This window comes from Mirounga angustirostris, unplaced genomic scaffold, assembly GCF_029215605.1.
Source record: "Mirounga angustirostris isolate CCGP_5_RB_7025 unplaced genomic scaffold, mMirAng1.0.hap1 SCAF_11, whole genome shotgun sequence".
In the NCBI taxonomy this organism is placed as follows: domain Eukaryota; kingdom Metazoa; phylum Chordata; class Mammalia; order Carnivora; family Phocidae; genus Mirounga; species Mirounga angustirostris.
This window is the reverse complement of record NW_026991719.1, coordinates 114,603,291-114,623,202: the sequence shown is the minus strand read 5'-3', so window position 1 is coordinate 114,623,202 and position 19,912 is coordinate 114,603,291. Positions and strand designations below refer to the sequence as shown.

General features: G+C 43.4%; 1 protein-coding gene and 1 long non-coding RNA gene across 11 annotated transcripts in view; one reads left to right on the top strand and one right to left on the bottom strand.

Annotated features, from left to right (window-relative positions):
• Window positions 1-2,207, bottom strand: part of LOC135361971 (uncharacterized) — a 409,252-nt gene extending 407,045 nt beyond the window's left edge. For all 3 annotated transcript variants that reach the window (XR_010406271.1, XR_010406270.1, XR_010406269.1), the window contains exon 1: window positions 221-2,207. This is a non-coding gene — a long non-coding RNA (uncharacterized LOC135361971). The remainder of the gene's footprint in view (window positions 1-220) is intronic.
• Window positions 1,517-19,912, top strand: part of ATP11C (ATPase phospholipid transporting 11C) — a 177,645-nt gene continuing 159,249 nt past the window's right edge. For 4 of the 8 annotated variants that reach the window (XM_064574635.1, XM_064574636.1, XM_064574639.1 and 1 more), the window contains exon 1: window positions 2,321-2,526. In XM_064574635.1, the coding sequence (XP_064430705.1) occupies window positions 2,500-2,526 (27 nt within the window). In that variant the 5' untranslated portion in view covers window positions 2,321-2,499. Of the gene's footprint in view, window positions 1,535-2,320; window positions 2,527-19,912 lie in introns of those variants that run through there. The other 4 variants (XM_064574642.1, XM_045883355.3, XM_064574638.1 and 1 more) reach the window with 2 other exon arrangements.

The window sequence follows — 19,912 nt, the reverse complement described above, 5'->3', positions numbered from 1 at the left end:
GAAAATAAATCTTTGAAATAGTACAGAACAAAACCTTAGATCCATTTTGCCAATAAAATAAATATCCTAATATCTGATTAATATACATCTAACATAAATCTTAAAAATCATTAGATATAGCCTCAAGTGTGAACAAACAGAAGGAACCGTGATAGGGAAAGAATTGCGAATGTTTCCAATCGTATTACTTCTTGGCAATTAAGACTATTTGGGAACGTACCTTAAGTCTCCTGCATTGGCACTTCATTGGGGATGGGCTACTCATTGCTCACAGAATCAAGTTCGAACTTCGGAGGGTGTTTCTGAAGATCCTGTTGGGTTTTAATGTTCATTTGGGCCGCCCCACCCACACATCCCGGGCGTCTGCCAAGACGATGTGTTCTTTTTCTTAGCTTGCACTGCGCCTTCTCACCGACCTCTCACCGACCTCTCCCTCGGCCTGGACTTTGCCCACTGGGCTCCTTCGGTCACACCCTCTACAACCTTCCCACGTTGCAAGGTCCAGTTCAATCTCCAGAGCCTTCAGGAAAGCTTCCCCAGCCCCTTTTGGGATGCAGTATCGCTCTGCTGAATTTCCCTCAGCACTTGGGAGTCTCTACTCTAGCAGTCATTACTTTCAAACGTGGTTTTTGCCTGTCGCTATCCCCCCCACCCCCCATTAGATTGCAAGCACCCTGTTGGGGAGGTCTTTTTTAAGTAGTCGCCGTGTCCAGCCCCTCGCACAGTGCCTGGTACAAAGAAAATGCCCAGTAAAGATTTGTTGAAATAAATCTAAACCCGAGAGAGGAAAAGAAGCGCCTGTGCCCAGCAGCAAAGGCCCTTCACGACCTGAGGGGAGGCCTGTGGTGTAGCTTGACCCTGAACCCAGCTCGAAACTGGCAGGAGAATGTGGCGCGGCAGGAGGCTCGGGTAAATGTTTCTCAACTCTCTACTTATTTCATCTTTACTTTTATAGAGGAATCTGAAAGTTCTTCTCCAGCAGCCTCGGGGCAAGCCAACAGGGCGGTGCAAACCGGCTGAGGTGGGGGTTGGGATGCCCGGTCTCGTGGCAATTCGAGATTCAGGTTTTATATTTAATTTTTGAAGTTTCACAAATTCCAGTTCCAAACTAGGAGCCGAGAGTGTAGAGGGTTTCCTGGAGCATAAATTTTGAGTCCTAGGCAAGGCTCCCAGCATTCAGGGCTTTGCCTCATTTATCCTCCTCACATTTCTCACCGCGGGAATCTACGGAGCACTCCGGGCCACCACATCCAGCCGGAGCCGAGAACCGCGGTTCGGCGCAGCGGTCTCAGCCGCTTCCTCCTTCAACCCTTTGGGCAAACCCCGTCCGGGCGAGTGGGGGAGCTCCCAGCCCGCAGTACGAGGCGGAACGGGGGCACGGTTGGACTACAACTCCCAGGATGCTCTGGGAGATGCGCGGAGGAGGGGGCCAGGGGGAGGGGCTTGGGGTGGGGGGGTGGGAGGGAAATCCCGCCCCGCTGCGCAGCGGCAGCGACACAAAGCCTGACTTTACAACCTCATAGAGAAAGTGGAAGTAAGACGGCTTAGGCGGGGAGGCAGGACGGGAGAAAGAACTGGAGGAGGGAAAGCTGCGTAGGTGGGAGCGAAGCGAGGGTGGTGGGGAGACCCGCGCCTTTGCAGATGAGGAGGGGGCGGCTTTCATAACTAATCCCCCCGCTCCGCCCCCGCTGGGGTCTCCACAGTGTCCTGCCTGTCCCCACTCCTCGCTGAGAGCCCGGCTCCTCCCCGCCGCGTAGCGGGGAGCCCGGCTGCCTCGCGTGCTCGGGGCGGGCCGGCGGACTGCACAGTGGTTCCCCAGCCCGGGTGCGGGACGAAAGCGCGGGGCAGAGCGGCTGCCGCGGACCGAGAAAGGGCTGCGAGCGAAGCGGTGCCGCGGACGAGTTAGGGCCGGGGCAGGGGAGTAAGTAGTGTGGTGCTGAGGCGAGGTGAGGCGCGGGGTGCCCCGGGAGGGTCCCCCGTGCCCCAAGTGGGGCGGAAGCACGCGTGCTAGCTGCCGAGGCCGGCGGGGAGGGAGGGCGGGCGGTGGCGCTGTGCCGGGGAAGAGTGCAGACAGCGGGGTGCCGAGCCCGGCGCAGGCGGAGAGATTGGGGCGCCCCCCTCCCCGCGGGAGGAGCCTAGTGCTCCTCCGCCATCCCTCCCCCGCGCGCCAGGCTCGCCTTCTCAGCAGGCTGCTGCGGGAGCGGCGGGGCGGCGGTACTGGGGCCAGACCAGGGGGAGCGGCGGGGCCGCCGCCCCCGAGACGGGCGGGCCGGGGGCGGGCTGTGAGTGGGGCGGGAGCGGGGCGGGGGGGGGGCGCGAGGGCGCGGGCGGCTGGGGGGCGGGGGAAGCGCGGAGAGCCTAGGAGGGCAGGCGGTGGCGGGGCCGCCCGCCTCGCCGCCCGCTTCACGCCGCCGGCCCACGCCGCAGTGTGTTTTGTGGACGGCACCTTCCCAGACAGCTCAGTAGAGCCCAGCTCGGCGCCCGGCAGCCTTCGTCGCGATGTTCCGCCGGAGCTTTAATCGTTTTGTAAGTACACTCGCTGCGGCTCCACGCGTGCGGTTTGCTTGCTCGCCAGCCGTTCGCTGGGTCCTTCGGAGCAATTTTCTAAGGGGATAATTGCATCGGTGGGAGCCACCACCACCACCCTCTTTTAGATTTTAACTGAACCACGTTGCCCGGGCGGCCGGGGTGGGGAGGCAGGTAAGGCTCCCAGAGTCCCCCTCCCCCCGGACAATTTAACCAGAGCTTCCCGGGGTTTTGCAAACTCTGTCTCCGACCGGGGGCCGCCCTCCGGCTGGATGGTGGTGGGATTCGTGGGGGGACCGGTCCAGGGGCCCCTCGGTTTGCCAGTTAGTCGAAGATGGCGTTTTATTATCAGGGAGGTTGCTTTCTTTTGTTTCCTCTGCCACGAGCACATGGAGGTAAACCTAGACCTGTCACTGTGTCCCAAAAAAAAGACCTGGGGAGTGAGGGAGCTGGAGGCGAGGGCAGGACTCAGCCTTGCCCGGGGATCGGCCGGGAGGGGGTCTGCTGACCAGAGGCTGAGCAAACTTTGGAGACCCAGCCTAAGAAGCTCACCTTTAGGGTATAATAAAAGCGAAGGCGATTGTCAGGGTGGGCTGGGTGGATGTGGAGACGCGAGGAGGCTGCACGGCGGCGTCTGAAACCTCACCGAGCCCTGAACGCCCCGTACTTCGAGCCCGTGAGAAAAGGCAGGCTCCGGCTGAATTCCTCCGTCCACGTTTACCCCTTGCAAATCCCCAGAAAAGGGAACTGTATTTCCGTGGGAGTTTGGCATTCGAGAAAAGCGATTTCTGGCTACTGACTTTTTTGAGTAACCTGTTTACTCCTAGAGAGTACATTAAGAATGGAGCAAAGCCGGGACCATTTACTTCTGTGCTGCTATTTGTAGCAACTTCCTTAATTGCAAGATGAGGTGGCGGGAATAGGATTTTATTTCTGCCAATGATGTGAAGGAAAGGGCTCATCTGTAAATTTTGATTTTTTTCAGTCGTTCAGAAAAATGGTTCAGTGCTGTGCGCTCCCACCCACCCCCATTAAAATATATGTTTGAGAACTTGTCGATTTGGCCCTTTTCATGTGATTATTCCTTATCAAAGCATTGCTAACATTTTTTTCAGGCGTCGGATGAATTTGCTCTCATTTTTTTCTGCATTTGAAACTTTCACGAATGAACCCTGGCTAAAAGAAATAATTGTACATCCCTTTTGAGGATATTATCACAGTAGTGCTATGTTAATGTTTTTCTAAATGTTTACCTCACCCAGAAACCTGTCTTATGCAATTGGAGATTACCTGTGGCACAGAGCAAAAGAGGTTGTACATATCCAGCATCTTGAAATCTATAGGAATTGGCTTGTACTGGATGCTTTGCCAAAGCAAGGGACGAAAATTGGTTTCTCACATTTAGCCTGAGAAGGTACAAAAGCATTGTCCTTCATAGTTGTATTTCACATTAGATTCTTGTGATCTGGGAGTGTTGTTGGGGCTGACAAAAAGGGAAAGGTGACAGAGCGAACTGTAATAATTGGAGAAGGATAATCTTTTCACAGGGCACTTGAATAGGCGAAAACAACTGGACTCTGGTTCATAATGAATTCATTATCTTAAAATTGAGATGCTGACATCCCCGATTTTTTTTAAGGGTTTGAACATTTGAAACCATACAACCCAACTATTGGTCTAAAAGCCGCCTTTGATTTTCTTTTGCTAAGAATGATCTGCATTGTATCAGGGTCTGGTAATTAAGCAGTGCTGGCCCAGGAAGCTAGGGCACGCAGTAGAATTTGCAGCAGTGGTTGAGGTGCCAGCCTGCAGGTTTGAGGCTAGTACTTTGCATCCCCGACCAAGATCTCTGCAGAGAATCACTTACGCTCACACTGAAATGAGCTTTGACCTCATTGTTCGCCTGAAATACCCGACTGCTCACGTTTTCCTGCGCAACCATGACTATGGGAAGTCTTGGGAATTTGTACCAGTGCAGTAAGCTGTAAGGTTCTCAGGAGTTGTATCTGAGCCGGAGGCCTCGGGCAAGGAATTAATCTGCAAACCATTGGACTGAATGTGAAATATGTTCTTGAATACTCATTGCTAAAGATGACTTGGAAAATGGGAGGGGGGCAAATTTTATCTCCCCTAGATCAGTACGTCTGCTGTCCTCATCTTTTGCCTGGTAGAGATTATTTGAAGAGCACTCCTATTTAAATCACTGGAAGGCTACAGTTTGAGATTTAGGTTGGACTTTGAGACTTGCATGGCAATGTAGATATAGTCCAAGTTGGGTGCTGTCTTATGATGGCTTTTGTATTTCAGAAGTAGGGCTGTGAATTCCTTTCAAAATTAAGTGGTTTTCTGTGTGTACCTATATGTATCTCAAATAGACTTTGAACATGACAGAAATTACAGTGGTGTTGATTGTAGTTGTTGGTCACTGAAAACTAGATACATGTTGCCATAGGGCTTTACATTTTAAACCTGAGGTGGGAAGTAAATATTTTTTGGGAGTAGCATCATCTTCTGTAGCTCAGTAGTGTTTGCTGAATCGTCTTAAAAATGCCATCTCCTCAGGTTCTCCAATTTCAAGCTAAAAGAAATAGTACTTCATTGTATTTCTTAAAGATATGGCCTTGACTTCCTTGCCATTAATAATACTTTTTTTTTCTGATGAATTATGACTTTTCTTTTGACAGTTTTGAGGTAGAAATTTGGTGGATTTGGTGTAGGATTTTAGGGTTTAGGCATGTAGGGGGTGTCTTAGAAGATTTAAGAGTTGCGTGTCTGAGTATAATAAAAGCACCACTTATTCCCAATCAAAATCTCCATTTTCCATAAATATAATAAAAAATAGTAGCTTTGTCTATACAATTTATTTCCTTTAAAGGCATGTCTAATTGGAAGTCTGGACTAGTTGAGACTTAGGGGTCAGGGACTTTTATATTATCCTTTTACTCTTCATAAAATTCCTAATGATTGCAGGAGCATTTTCACATGGGTTTAAAGACTTAATGAGAGTCTAAACAATGAGTTACCCCCTCCCCTTTTTTAAAGATGTTATTTTTACATAAGCTCCACACCCAATGTGGGGCTCCAACTCACAACTCCAAGATCAAGCGTCATCGCGTGCTCCACTGAGCCAGCCAGGTGCCCTGCCCCCAGACCTTTTTGACATTATTTCATGCTAAAGATTCAAAAGAAGACATTCCTTGATAAAGTAGATTCAGAGGAGTTGGGCCAAGTAGATGCTGTCAATTTAGCTTGTCAGAATGATATCAAACAGGCATGAATTTCTATGTCATTGATAAATGAAAGCTTAAATTGTGAGTGAAATACTGGAAAAAATTTGTCTCTGATTCTAGAAGCTCTCAAACTGCTTTGGTTCCATGAAGCATGCAGCATATAGTAATATCACACAGAAAATGTCGAATCAAAGAGGCTCAGGACTAGAAAGCAATTAGACTGCATAAGGTGGAATGAAAATTCAAAATCAGACCAAAAATATTTAAAATAATTAGTGAAATGGATAACTAATTTATTACTTTGAGTCCAAGGCAAGGCCAGTCCAGTGAAGCAATATTGGAGGCAGTTAATAAAATAATTCAGGTAATTGCTGTTTTTTTTTTTTTTTTTTTTTCTTTTTTGCAGCAAGAAGGTTCTCGGTTTCCTTCAATTATCAGGGTAATTAAGCTTTTGTTTCCCCCCCTGCTTCACTTTACTAAAACCCTTGGCCTGACATTGCTGAGCCTGGAAAATATTGATGAGTTCATTTTATTATGTTTAGAAATTAATTCAGATGTGTGTATTGCAGTATTTTTGCATTCACACAAGCCTTACAAATAGTCCGTGCATCTTGGCTCCTACCAGGTAGTTCATACCTGGCTAGGTTATTTTTTTTTTTAATTCCAGGGTAGTTAACGTACAGTCTTACATTAGTTTCAGGTGTACAATATAGTGATTGAACACTTCCACATATTACTCAGTGCTCATCAAGATTAGTGTACTCTTCCTCCCCTTCACCTTTTTCACCCATCCCTCCACTCACCCATACATGGCTAGGTTTAACAGTTGAATTTGACCTTACTAAAAGCAACCTTTTTTATCTTACTGTAATCTCCTTTTAACTTGTGTGGCACCCTAGATCAGTTTTTTAACAATTAAGCCCTCATGCCCTAGGGCATCCATTGCATATAATAAATTATCTCCTATGCATGCATCCACAGATGAGGAATTTCAGTTGAGAAAGGCTGCCCTAGCCTGAAAGCTTCGGGGCAGGAACAGTTAGCAACGTACCAGGTGCATAGTAGGAGTTCGATAAATATTTTTTGAATGAACAGCTTTTATGTGTTTCACATAAATAATTATTACTTAAAGACAGTGATATTTGTAGCAAATTCCTTCTTATGAAGAATGAGTTCTAGTTAATTAGGTGTGATACTGTGATTTATAAGAAGACATATGTATGTATGTATATATATATTTGGTCTCTCCCAGTTTCTGGCACAGAGCTCCTAAAATCCTTGGAATTCCCTGGGACGAAAGCAGTAAAGGTGTCTGTTATGCTAATGAGGCGACTTTTGGAAAGCACCTCCGGTTGGGGGCTGGTTGCCTGGGGGAATCCAACCTTGTGATCAGAGGGTTGGAACTTTCAGTCTCACCCCCTGACCTCTGGGGAGGGGAGAGAGCCTGAAGATTGAGTTCTATTGCCATTGGCCAATGAGTTAATCAGTCGTGCCTCTGTAACGAAGCCTCCATTAAAAGCCCAAAAGGACAGGGTTTGGAGACCTTTCAGGCTGGTGAACAAGTGGAAATTTTGGGATAGTGGTGCACCCTTAGCCCAGACCTTGCCCTGTGCTGACCATAGTATAATCTTTATTAGATGGTTATGTTATTTTATGATCTTGCAGAGCGTTATTTCATTCAACAAATATTCACTGAACACCTACTATGTGTAGGGCACTATGATAGACCCTGTGGACACATGGGTGAGCAAGTCAAAGTCCCTGTCTTCAGAAGCTTTAATTATCATTACATGCATGGCAATAGATAGAGAGGACATGGTGACTACACTGTCTCTAACACATCTATAACGTACCGTGAAACTTGATTTTCATGAAGAAGTTACTGTTGTATGCTTACTTATCATTTGTTTTTCTACCAAAAATAAGAGTGTACAATCTCAGTTATATCCTGGTTGTTTGGATTTCAGGTAAAAAGGAATTTGTTGCGTTTGACCCTTCAATGTGACCTATACATGGCAAACTGCTCTTTTGCAAATAGATGCTAGTCTGATTCTGTGTAAGGTGGGAAACCTATTTAGGGTTGAGTCACTATTACTTGAAATAAATACTATTTATTTACTTGCTGTTAAATTATATATTAAATAGCCTGAAAACAAATTTCTTTTTTCCTGATTTTTTTTTTTTATTGATTAAGCAACATAAAATTCTGAAAGTCTTCTAAATACCTTCTATATAGGTTTACCGTTTGCTCCTGTTTATGACTACAGCTCATAATTCAACCCTTTATTTTATTTTTTTTTTTTTTAATACTTTTTTTTTTTTTTTTTTTTTTTTTTTAAAGATTTTATTTATTTATTTGAGACAGAGAGAATGAGAGACAGAGAGCACGAGAGGGAAGAGGGTCAGAGGGAGAAGCAGACCCCCGCTGAGCAGGGAGCCTGATGTGGGACTCGATCCCGGGACTCCAGGATCATGACCTGAGCCGAAGGCAGTCGCTTAACCGACTGAGCCACCCAGGCGCCCCAATTCAACCCTTTATTAGTGGGCAGTATTGAGTGCCTACAAATCAGGTAGTTTCCCGTGCTCTTAATGAACTTTCAGCAGAGGTGAGATTTGGGCAGGTGAAACTGGCCATTTTCATATTGATGCAGCTCTCCAAATGAGCTTGTTTTCTTCACCTACTCTACCAGTTAACCACCGGCTGGGCAGTGGGTTCTGGGAGGTAAAAGATGGCCAATGGCCCCTGGGAGAGCCATGACTAACTTCCCTGTGTCTGGATGATATGCAGAGAACTAGCCCATGAGTGAATTCATATACTGGTTTATGGAAAAAATCATCAAGGCTGATTGCTCGTCTAACATGGTTGATCAGTTCTCCCCAAAGAGGGTGAAAGCATGGGACACAAAATAACTGGGTTTTTTTTTCCATCAAGGAGGTGGAGTTTCCTGTACATCTGTAGTGCTTTATACGGATTAATCTTTTGCATCTGGACTGTGAGATTGAGAGAACTTTTCTGATTGGGTGGAGGGAGTTTCTGGGCTTCCATAAGTGAGCTAGGTGCCGTTTTCAAGTTTATTTCTGTTCACTTCACACTTAACCTTCTTGGCTTGGTACAAGGGTGGATCAGTGGTGATTGTAAAACAAACATTAGCATGACTGCAGCATATGTTAACACTACTGCAGTTTAATGATGAATGAGCATTCGGCACTGCAGATATGGGTGTGGGTTGCCCTATGCCAGCACATTGGCAGACAGCCCCTTGATGACTGCAGTGTATGGATGGATTGCTGGTTTGGCTGACTTCTTGATTATCTGGCTTATAGATAATGTTGGACCATGGATATCCAGATTTGGGAGGTTAATCTGTGTTTGTGAAGTACAGATTGCCATCAATTTTTTTTGCCCCATATATATTTAATAGAATGTAGGAGATGGGCGCCTGGGTGGCTCAGTTGGTTGAGCGACTGCCTTCAGCTCAGGTCATGATCCTGGAGTCCCGGGATCGAGTCCCGCGTCGGGCTCCCTGCTCGGCGGGGAGTCTGCTTCTCCCTCTCCTGCTCTCTGTCTCTCATTCTCTCTCTCTCAAATAAATAAATAAAATCTTAAAAAAAAAAATAGAATGTAGGAGGATTAGTGAGGCCTGTCCTGTTCAAGCATCTATTTGTTTTCTTAGCCTCCTTCATTATATGTTAAAGTATTATGGTAGCTGTACTTTTCTAGTCTCTTCTTTGCCTAGGTATTCCTGGAAAAATCAAACCATCTTCTTTTTTTTTTTTTTTTTAAAGATTTTATTTATTTGACAGAGAGAGATACAGCGAGAGAGGGAACACAGCAGCGGGAGTGGGAGAGGGAGAAATAGGCTTCCCGCGGAGCGGGGAGCCCGATGCGGGGCTCGATCCCAGGACCTGGAATCATGACCTGAGCCGAAGGCAGACGCTTAACGACTGAGCCACCCAGGCGCCCCCAAACCATCTTCTTGATAATGATCTTGCAGCTAGTGTAGCATCAAGTAAACAGTAGATGCTCAATAAATACTTTCGGTATTGTTTTGAACTGAATTGTTAACACAGTCTGACTCTGTGGTCACAGGTGAAAATGATCAGAAAAAAGTAATTTCATGCCTGCTTAAAAAGTAATCAGAAAAACTAGCGTTTACATGAGGCTGTTTTCTTAATTCAAAACATTATCTTTAGCACCTCCCCCTTCCTTGGCCATACATAAAAAGCTGTAATTAATGTACTGTCCTCAACTTCTAAAATTATAAGCAAATTTACATTCTTTCTGTTAAATGCCGTTCATTAGCTTATATTTTCTGTTGCCACCAGCACATCAAGTCTTTTCTGAAAAACAAAGCTGCAGTGTTAACTCTTCAAGAGCTGTATGTCTTTGGCTTTCCCTGGTAAGTGTGCATTATTTTAATTCAGGATATCACTTAGTATTTGGTGCTGGGAATGTAAAATACTTTCCTGTTTGTACCTCATTGCCATTAGTTGGGTGGATTCCATTAGCAAGAAGACAGCAGACCAGAGGAACTGTAGAGTTTAAGGGATTTGGAAGCAGTTTTGTTGTGAAAAGAGACTCAGCCTTGTTAAAAGGGTTGGTGCAAATTCTGTTTCTGCCATTTACTGCCCAGCTTGGGAAATTGGGCACTGTGGTTCATAGACATCAGTGTGTTGATCAAAATGTCATCTTTGGACTCCTTGCATAAGAATCATCTGGGAGCACCTGGGTGGCTCAGTTGTTAAGCGTCTGCCTTCGGCTCAGGTCAGGATCCCAGGGTCCTGGGATCAAGCCCCACATCGGGCTCTCTGCTCGGCGGGAAGCCTGCTTCTCCCTCTCCCACTCCCCCTGCTTGTGTTCCCTCTCGCTCTGTGTCTCTCTCTGTCAAGTAAATAAAATCTTAAAAAAAAAAAATCATCTGGGCGCCTGGGTGGCTCAGATGGTTAAGCGTCTGCCTTCAGCTCAGGTCATGATCCCAGAGTCCTGGGATCGAGTCCCACATCGGGCTCCCGGCTCAGCGGGGAGCCTGCTTCTCCCTCTGACCCTCGCCCCTCTCGTGCTGTTTCTCTCTCACTTGCTCTAAAAAATAAATAAAATCTTAAAAAAGAAAATCATTGGGCTGCTTATTGTAAACAGATTCCTAGGACTCAGGTCTCCTGAATCCAAGTCTCAGGTGATAGGTCCCTGAAAAACTGCATTTTTAGCAAGCACTCCAGATGGTTCTGAAATTCACTAAAATTTAAGAGCACCCATGTCATAAACATTGAAATATTTATTTTCTGTGTACATTCTCTGTTCACCTGTCTTTACTTTTCCTCATCTACAGAATGAATCTGATAATACTTCATCAGGTTGTTGGGAAAATGTTTGGTAGACTATTTCACACTATTCCAGTTGTGTTAGAGGTCCCCAAAACCACTCCCAGGTTTCATGGTTTACTGGCAGAACTCACAGGACTTAGCATATAGTTGTGCTCACAGCTATGATTTATTAGAGCAAAAGGATACAAAGCAAAGTCAGCAGAGGGAAAGGGCACATGGGGCCAAGTCCAGAGGAAACCAGGTGCAGCTTCCAATGGTCCTCTCCCACTGGAGTCACAAGGGTTGTGCTTAATTCCTCCAGCAACGAGTTGTGATAACTTGTATAAAATGTTGTTTACCAAGGAAGCTCATTAGAGACTCCGTGCCCAGGGTTTTTACAGGGACTTGGTCATGTAGACCCCCTCTGCCTGGTATGTGCCAAAATTCCAGACTCCCAGAAGGAAAACAGGATTTAGCATAAACCATATTGTTTGTACCAAGAGTTTAGGCACAGCTGGCTACTCTTAACCATTTAGGGTGGTGGGAACCTTCCCAAAATCCAAACCCCCAGCTGCTTTCGAGCTTTGTGAGCAGGCCTTTTTTTAAGAACAGCAGTCTCAGGCCTGCTAGGTTAACCCTTTCCTAACAGTAATGTTACAAATACTGGTATTTTTCAGTGGAGGGAAGTGACTTGCCCATGGTCGTTAAGCTAATCAACAGAGTTGAGACTGAGACTCCCAGCAGTCACCACCCCTGTTCTTTGCTGCATGCAGCCATGCTTCTGGATTATGGGTCATCCTTTTTCATATTGTTGAATGCATTCACTTTTTGTCACTTGCAGCAGAAGAGCAGCCTGCCCGCTGGTAACTTGATGCACCCAGTGGGGGAGCCAGGAAGTATTGATGTTTCTGCCAGTTTAGCGTCAACACTTGCTGGTTTCCTCTCTGGAGCATCACCAAGTTCGTGGATTTTCATTTTTTCCTGACTTTTGGATTTTTGTTAACGACCCCATCCCTCCTTGTTCCATTCATTTACCCATAGTCCCAACACTCATTTGCATCATTACCTCATTGCATTCTGTACATGGCTAGCTGTTAGCTCATAGGCAGCAGCTGATTTAAAAATTTGGGGGTGGGAGGTAACACAATGCCAAAGTGCAGGCATACTGAAGAGTATTTAGTGAAGGATGACTATGGAGGGAAAACCTGCCAAAAGAAAAAAAGAATAAAATTCTTGGGTTAATGCATTTTATGGCAATATTTATATTGTTTGAACCCAGGAGTGGTTTTTTTTTTTTTGAGTTTTACAGTCATGAAAAACCGCAGGGATATCTCTGCTTATTCTTAAGTTTCAGTCTTCTTTTTTTTTTTGCTGTTATCAAAAAGGAAAATTAATAATTGTTTTATGATCTGGGCAAGGAATAAATCAGAAACTCATACTGAAAGATGTAGTAATCCTACAGATCAATAGGGAGCAGAAGCCAGAGGCGAACTGTCACAAGTAAGTAACAGCTGGGTAGAGCAGATTATGTAAGCTACACCTGTTGTGTAAGCAGCAGGGATGTTCTTTAAGCCTCACAATTAATGTAGTTTGCAGTAATATGGATTTAGGGGTCTATAGTATAGTGCACAATTAACTTTGGCTTCTTTTCTGAAAACATTCATGTGAATCACAGGCTTCCTTTGAACACTCGTGCCCTGCTTGTGCTGTAGAAGTATGTAAGGCACAGCCCTGCTCTCCAGTAGCTTGCAGTCTAGTATAGAGACAGAAGATTACATACAAGACCAGCCTCCTTACAAGGCATTTGGTCATCAGTCAGTGCTGCTCTCCTTTTATAGAGGCACACACAGTAAGTGTGGCCGCCTTTCAGAAGAGGGCGCTGAATCTCACTCTGTTGTGGCTGGGGGAGGGATTGGTAGAGGAGGTAGCATATGAACTGGGTGGTAAGGGACCCAAAGTATTGAAGTTCATGGAATTTTAGGGCCAGGCAACCTCATTACAGGAAGAAGCAATCTACCGGAGCAATTAGACCCTGTTATTGCTTATGGTACTTAGAGCAGTGGAACAAGTCAACAGAGGGCATGGGTTCCACCTCCAAATGCTGGAGAAAGACCAAAACCTTGGTCTTCAATGCCTTATGTTTGCTGTGGTGAGATTTAAACTTTAAAAGAGGGAAAACTAAAAAGGGAGTTCAGGCAGCTCTCGGTCTTCAAAACAATAGCCACAGGAATCTTCTGTGGCTCTTTTCCGAAATCCATGACTTCAGTGATGGTGGTCATCAGTCTTCTGACTTGGTGCAGAAGCAATAAGGTAGGAACTAGGGTGGAAGCACCTGGGGTAATATTTCAAGACACTGCTTCATGTAGTATATGGTTATTTGTCCTGCTTATATAATGCTTACTTTCAGAAACTTTTACTACGTGGGGACATTGTGGTAGATAGTTTATTATCTTGAGTACTGATGGTCATTTATATGCATACCTCGTTTTATTGTGCTTTATTTTATTGTGCTTTGCGGATATTGTGTGTTTTTACAAATCAAATGTTTATGGCAACCCTGGGTTGAGCATGCCTATTAGCACCATTTTTCAAACAGCACTTGCTCACTTTGTGTCTCTGTCACATTTTGGTAATTCTCACAGTATTTCAAACATTTTCATCGTTATTATGTTTGTTATGGTAATCTGTGAAGTAATTATGACTGGCTGAAAGCTCAGATGATGGTTAGCATTTTTTTTAGTAAAAAAGTTTTTAGCAATAAAATTTTAAGATTAGGGTATGTACATTGTTAATGCTATTATACACTTAATAGACTACAGTATATTGTAAGCATAATTTTTTTTTATTTATTTATTTGAGAGAGAGAGAGAGAATGAGAGAGAGCACGAGAGGGAAGAGGGTCAGAGGGAGAAGCAGACCCCCCGCTGAGCAGGGAGCCTGATGCGGGACTCGATCCCGGGACTCCAGGACCATGACCTGAGCAGAAGGCAGTCGCTTAACCAACTGAGCCACCCAGGCGCCCTGTAAGCATAAATTTTTAAAGATTTTATTTTTAAGTCATCTCTATGCCCAAGATGGGGCCCAAACTCACAACCCCAAGATCAAGAGTCACATTGCTGTACTCACTGAGCCTGCCCGGTGCCCTAGTAAACGTAACTTTTATATGCACTGGGAAACCAGAAAATGAATGTGACTCACTTTATTGTGATATTTGCTTTATTGTTGTGGTCTGGAACTGACCCTGCAATATCTCCAAGGTATGACTGGATTTAAAAAGCTGGGGATCAGGCCTTGGTCCAGGAGCACATTCCTTACAGTACCCTTCTGTTTCACTACCGCTAGACAACAAGGCTCTTTAGTAGACATTCAGACTTGACCATATCATTGTGTGTTCCCGGAACATGAATTACATCCTATTCTCTCAACCAGTGTATCTCCAGACGACGTTGATGTACTTTTCTTTTTCACATCACGACTGTTACTCTTGTCTAAACCATCAACATCTCTCCTCTTTCATATTTGTTCCTCCTTCAGTCTTCCTCTTTCAATAAATGACACCATTCCTGACCCACTTGTTCAAGCTAGAAACCTAGCAGTCATCCTTAATACCGCCTTTCCCTTCATCTCCCACATCTAATCTCACAGCAAATCTAGTAGGTTTGGTTTCTGAAAGAGCTCTCAAAGCTGTCCACTTCTTTGCATATCCACCTCTACTGCCATCCAAGTTCAGGCTGCCACTGTCACTTACCCAGGCCATTGCATTAGATGATCACATCCACTCCTGCCCTCTCCAGTGTATCCTCCACACAGCACCAGAGGGATCTTTTACAAATGCCTGTCTGAAAGCCCTCAGTGACTTTCCTCTGCTCCCTGGATAAAAACCTGACCAGTATAAGCTTGTACTCTTCTTCACTGTTTGTTGTTGTTGTTCACTTTTTAAAATGGCGATACAATTCACATAGCAAACAATTCACCATTTTATTATTTTTTTTTAGATTTTATTTGAGAGAAAGGGAGAACACAAGCTGCAGGTAGGGGGAGAGGGAGAAGCAGACTCCCCACTGAGCAGGGAGCCTGACACGGGGCTCCATCCCAGGACCCTAATATCATGACCTGAGCTGAAGGCAGACGCTTAACCAACAGAGCCACCCAGGCGCCCCAACAATTCACCATTTTAAAGTGTACATTTAAGTGTTTTTTTTTGTTTTTTTCTTCAAGTTTTTATTTAAATTCCAGTTAACATACAGTATAATGTTGGTTTCAGGTGTAGAATTTAGTGATTCATCATTAAGTATTTTTTAGCATATTAACTATTTTGTGCAACCATTACTGCCATCTAATTTCAGAACATTTTCATCACCCCAAAAAGAAACCATGTACCTATTAGCTGTTAGTCCCAATCCCTCCCTCCAGACCCTGGTAACCCCCCATTTACTTTATCATCACTGTGGATTTGCCTATTCTGGACATTTCATGTAAATGGACTCCTATAATATTTGCTCTTTTGTGATTGATTTCTTTCATTTAGTATGATGTTCTCAAGGTTTTTTAATCCATGTTGTAGCATGTATCAGTACTACATCCCTTTCTGTGGCTCAGTAACCCACCGAATGGATATACCACATTTTGTTTGTCCATTGATCAGGTAGGTGATGGGCATTTGGATTATTTACACGTTATGGTCATTATGAATAATGCTGCCGCTTTGAACATTTTTGTACATGTTTTTGTGTGGGCATATGTTTTCTTGGGTATATACCTAGGAATGGAATTGCTAGGTTACATGGTAATTCTGTGTTTAACTTTTTGAGGAACTGCCAAACTGTCCCACAGCTCTTCCTCAATTCTTACTTTTTTTAAGAGAAAAAAATTTGGGAGGCGGCGTCTGGGTGGTGCAGTCAGTTAAGCATCCGACTCTTGGTTTCCGCTCAGGTCGTGATTTCAGAGTCATGAGATCGAGCCCTGCATGGGGCTCTGTGCTGAGCTTGGAGTCTGCTTAAGATTCTCTCTCTGTCTCCCTCTGCCCCTCCCTCCTCTAAAATAGATAAATAAATCTTTTAAAAAGTTTTAAAAAAAATTTTAATTGTGGTGAAAAGCATGTAACATAAAATTTACCATCCTAAATTTTTTTAAGTGTGTAGTTCTGTAGTGAAGTATAATCACACCCTTGTGCAACAGATATATAGAACTTTTTCATCTTGCAAAACTGAAACTTTATACCCTTTATAAACAACAACTCCTCATTTCTCTCATTTGCCCCACCCCTCCTCCCCTCAAGCCCCTGGCAACTGCCATTCTAATTTCTGTTTTATGAATTTAACTACTTTAGATACCTTGTATAAATGGAGTCACACTGTATTTTTCTTTTTGTGACTGGCTTATTTCACTTAGCATAATGTCCTCGAGGTTTATCCATGCAGTAGCATGTGACAGGACTTCCTTCCTTTTTAAGGCTTTATGTATATACCACATTTGTTTATCCATCCATCCATTGGTGAATATTTGGGTTGTTTCCACCTCTTGACTATTGTGAATAATGCTGCTATTAACAGAGGTGTGCAAGTAGCTCTTCAGGCTAAGGATTTTAATTCTTTGGGCTATATACCCAGAATAAGAATTGCTAGAACATATGGTAGTTTTATGTTTAAATTTTTGAGGCACCTCTGAAGTTTTCCATAGTAGCTGAACCATTTTACATTCCCATCACCATTGCAGAAGGGTTCCAACTTCTCCACATCCTAGCCAACACTTTTTTAATAGCCATTTTAATTGGTGTGTGGTAATATTTCATTTTGGTTTAGATTTGCATTTCTCAGATGACTAGTGATGTTAAGCATCTTTTCCATGCTTTTGGCCATTTGTATATCATTGGAGAAATGTGTATTCAAAGTGGTTTCCCAATTTTTTACCAAGTTATTTGGCTTTTTGTTGTTCTGTTGTAGCAGTTCTTTATATACTCTAGATATTAACTCTTATATACTCTAGATATTTACCCTTTATCAGATATGTGGTTTCCAAATACGTTCTTTTATTCCATAGGTTGCCTTTTCACTTTGTTGATTGTTTCCTTTGATGCATAGAAGTTTTTTAATTTGATGTTCCATTTGTCTTTTTGCTTTTGTTTCTTGGGCTTTGTAGTGATATATCCAAGAAATAATTACCAAATCCAGTGTGTCCTGAAGCTTTTCCCCTTTGTTTTCTTCTACGATTTTTATCATTTTAGGTCTTCCATTTAGGTTTTTAATCCATTTTGAATTGACTTTTATATGTGGTGTAAGGTAAGGATCCAACTTCATTCTTCTGCATGTGGATATCCAGTTTTCCCAGTGCCATTTGTTGAAAAGATTCTCTTTTACTCATTGAGAGGCCTTGGTGTCCTTCTTGAAGATCTTTTGACCATATACGTGAGGGTTTATTTCTGGGTTCTGTTTTATGCCATTGGCCTGTATGCCTGTCTTTATGCCTGTACTACACTGTTCTAATTACTGTAGCTTTGTAATATCTTTTGAAATCACAAAGTATGAGGCCTCCAACTTTGTTCTTAATTCTTTTTTTTTTTTTTTAAAGATTTGATTTATTTATTAGAGAGAGAGAGAACAGGGGGAAGAGCAGAGGGAGAGGGACAAGCAGACTCCATGCTGAGCATGGAGCCCAACATGGGGCTTGATCCCACGACTGAGATCATGGCCTGAGCCAAAATCAAGAATCAGAATCTTAACCGACTGAGCCACGAAGGTGCCCCTGTTCGTTTTCAAGATTGTTTTGGCTATCCAGGGTCCCTGGAGATTCCGTATGGATTTTAGGATGCGTTTTTCTATTTATGCAAAAAATATTCCTAATTTTTTGTGTTCCGTCTGCCACAGGACCTTTGTGTGTGTATATATCATCTCTCTTGTCTGATAAACTTCTCTATGGCAGTCAGTTGCCTCAATTCTTACTCATTTCTCAGAGCTCAGCTTAATCATCATTTCCCCAAGGAAGCTGTCCCTGTCCTTCCCTCGGACAGTGCCAGGTTTGCAGGTTCTCATAGCATTATGAACCTTTCCTTTATACTCTTACCACAATTGGCTTTACATTTGTATATTAAATTCCTTTGCTAACATATTTAGTATCAACCTTCCCTCTACATAGTGTTTCATGAAGGTAAGAACTGTGACCATTTTTGCTTATTGTTGTGTCACTAATGCCTCAGTGCCTGATTTAAGCCCTTAATACACGAGGATGGAAATAATCTTATTATTTTATATGGATCAAAATTTGAAATGGGTTTTATTATTTTTTGATTTTTCATTTTGCCTTCAATACAGGCATTTGTGTTCTGTTAGGCTGTCTGTGTGCAGAAATAATCATTCCAGTCAGTGCCTTGAATTACTGATTCTTGGCTTCAGTGATACATTGCAGGTTTGTGGAATTTAGTTGTAAGTTGTCTTTGTCTTATCATTATAATAACAGCTAAAACCAGAGTGGTAAGTTCCTGGCATTGTTTTAAGTGCTTTACAAGCATTCGTTCATTATATGCATTTGCTTATTGTAGATAGGGTTTTCCAGAGAAAACAGAGTCAACAGGCTGTGTGTGTGTGTGTGTGTGTGTATGTTTACAGACATGTAAATACCTATATATTTAATGTTTGGTGTCATTTATATGGGTATATATAAATAAGTTTCTTCATATATATATTAAAACTTCATGTATATGTGTATATGTATACATATAAACTTAATTTAAGGAAATGACTTACGATTATAGAAGTTGACAAGTCCTAAGACCCGCAGTCAGCAACCTAGAGACCCAAGAGCACCAGTGGTGTAAAGTCCAAGTGGGAAGGCCTGAGAACCAGGAGAGCTGACAGTGGAAGTTTGAATTCGAGAACCAGTGTTTCAGTTCGAGTCCAAAGGCAGGTTAAACCAATGTCCCATCTCAAAAGGCTATTAGGCAGGAGGAGTTCCCCCCCTTACTGGGGGAGAGAGGGGAGGCGGGGGAGGGGAATCAGTCATTTTGTTTTCTTCAAGCTTTCGGTTGATTTTTGGATGAGGTCCACTAGCATTATGGAGAACAATCTGCTTTACTCTCTCTGCCAATTCAGATATTAATCTCATCCAGAAATACCCTCACAGACACACCCAGAATGTTTGACCAAATATCTGGGAACTACATGTCCCAGTCAAGATAATGCATAAAATTAACCATCACACTTATGTGATCATGTGAAGATGAACGAACAATCTAAAGTATATATAGATCAGGAATGAAAGACCTTACCATAAATAACTAATTTGCTACACTTTCCATCTATCAAATGAGGGGCTCAGACTGCTACATGGTCTGTAAAGGCTCAGCGAGTCCCAGAACTGGTAAAGAGTCTTAGAGACCATCCAGTTGTCCAGCCTCTTCATTTTACAGCAGAGGAAATGGACAGAGAGAGGACAAGTGGCTTGTCCAAGATTATTCAGTGAATGGAGGTTCATAAATACGGAATTCCAGGCCCAGCTCTGTCATCTATGTCCTCAATTTCCTCTTCTGTGAGCGCTCTTGGGTCATCTATATTTAAGTTCTCTCCTAGCTTTATAATTTTGTAGTATATGTTTTAAGCTTCACAGTCAAGCAGTGGAATTTTTTTAATGTTTTCTATTGGGTTGTTTATCAGTATTATTCTTCAGGTCTCCATCCCTTGATTGCTCATTTGATTATACTCTACCCCGAACTTCAGTTTCTTTAATGAGTGTAGACTAAATTGTCTATACTTTGAATGGGAACAATGACAAATTTTAGGCTGTTCGTGCTGTTCATTAGCTTTTAATAGTGGTTGTAGTTTTTGGTTTTACACTGACCTGAATAGGGATCAAATGTAGACCTG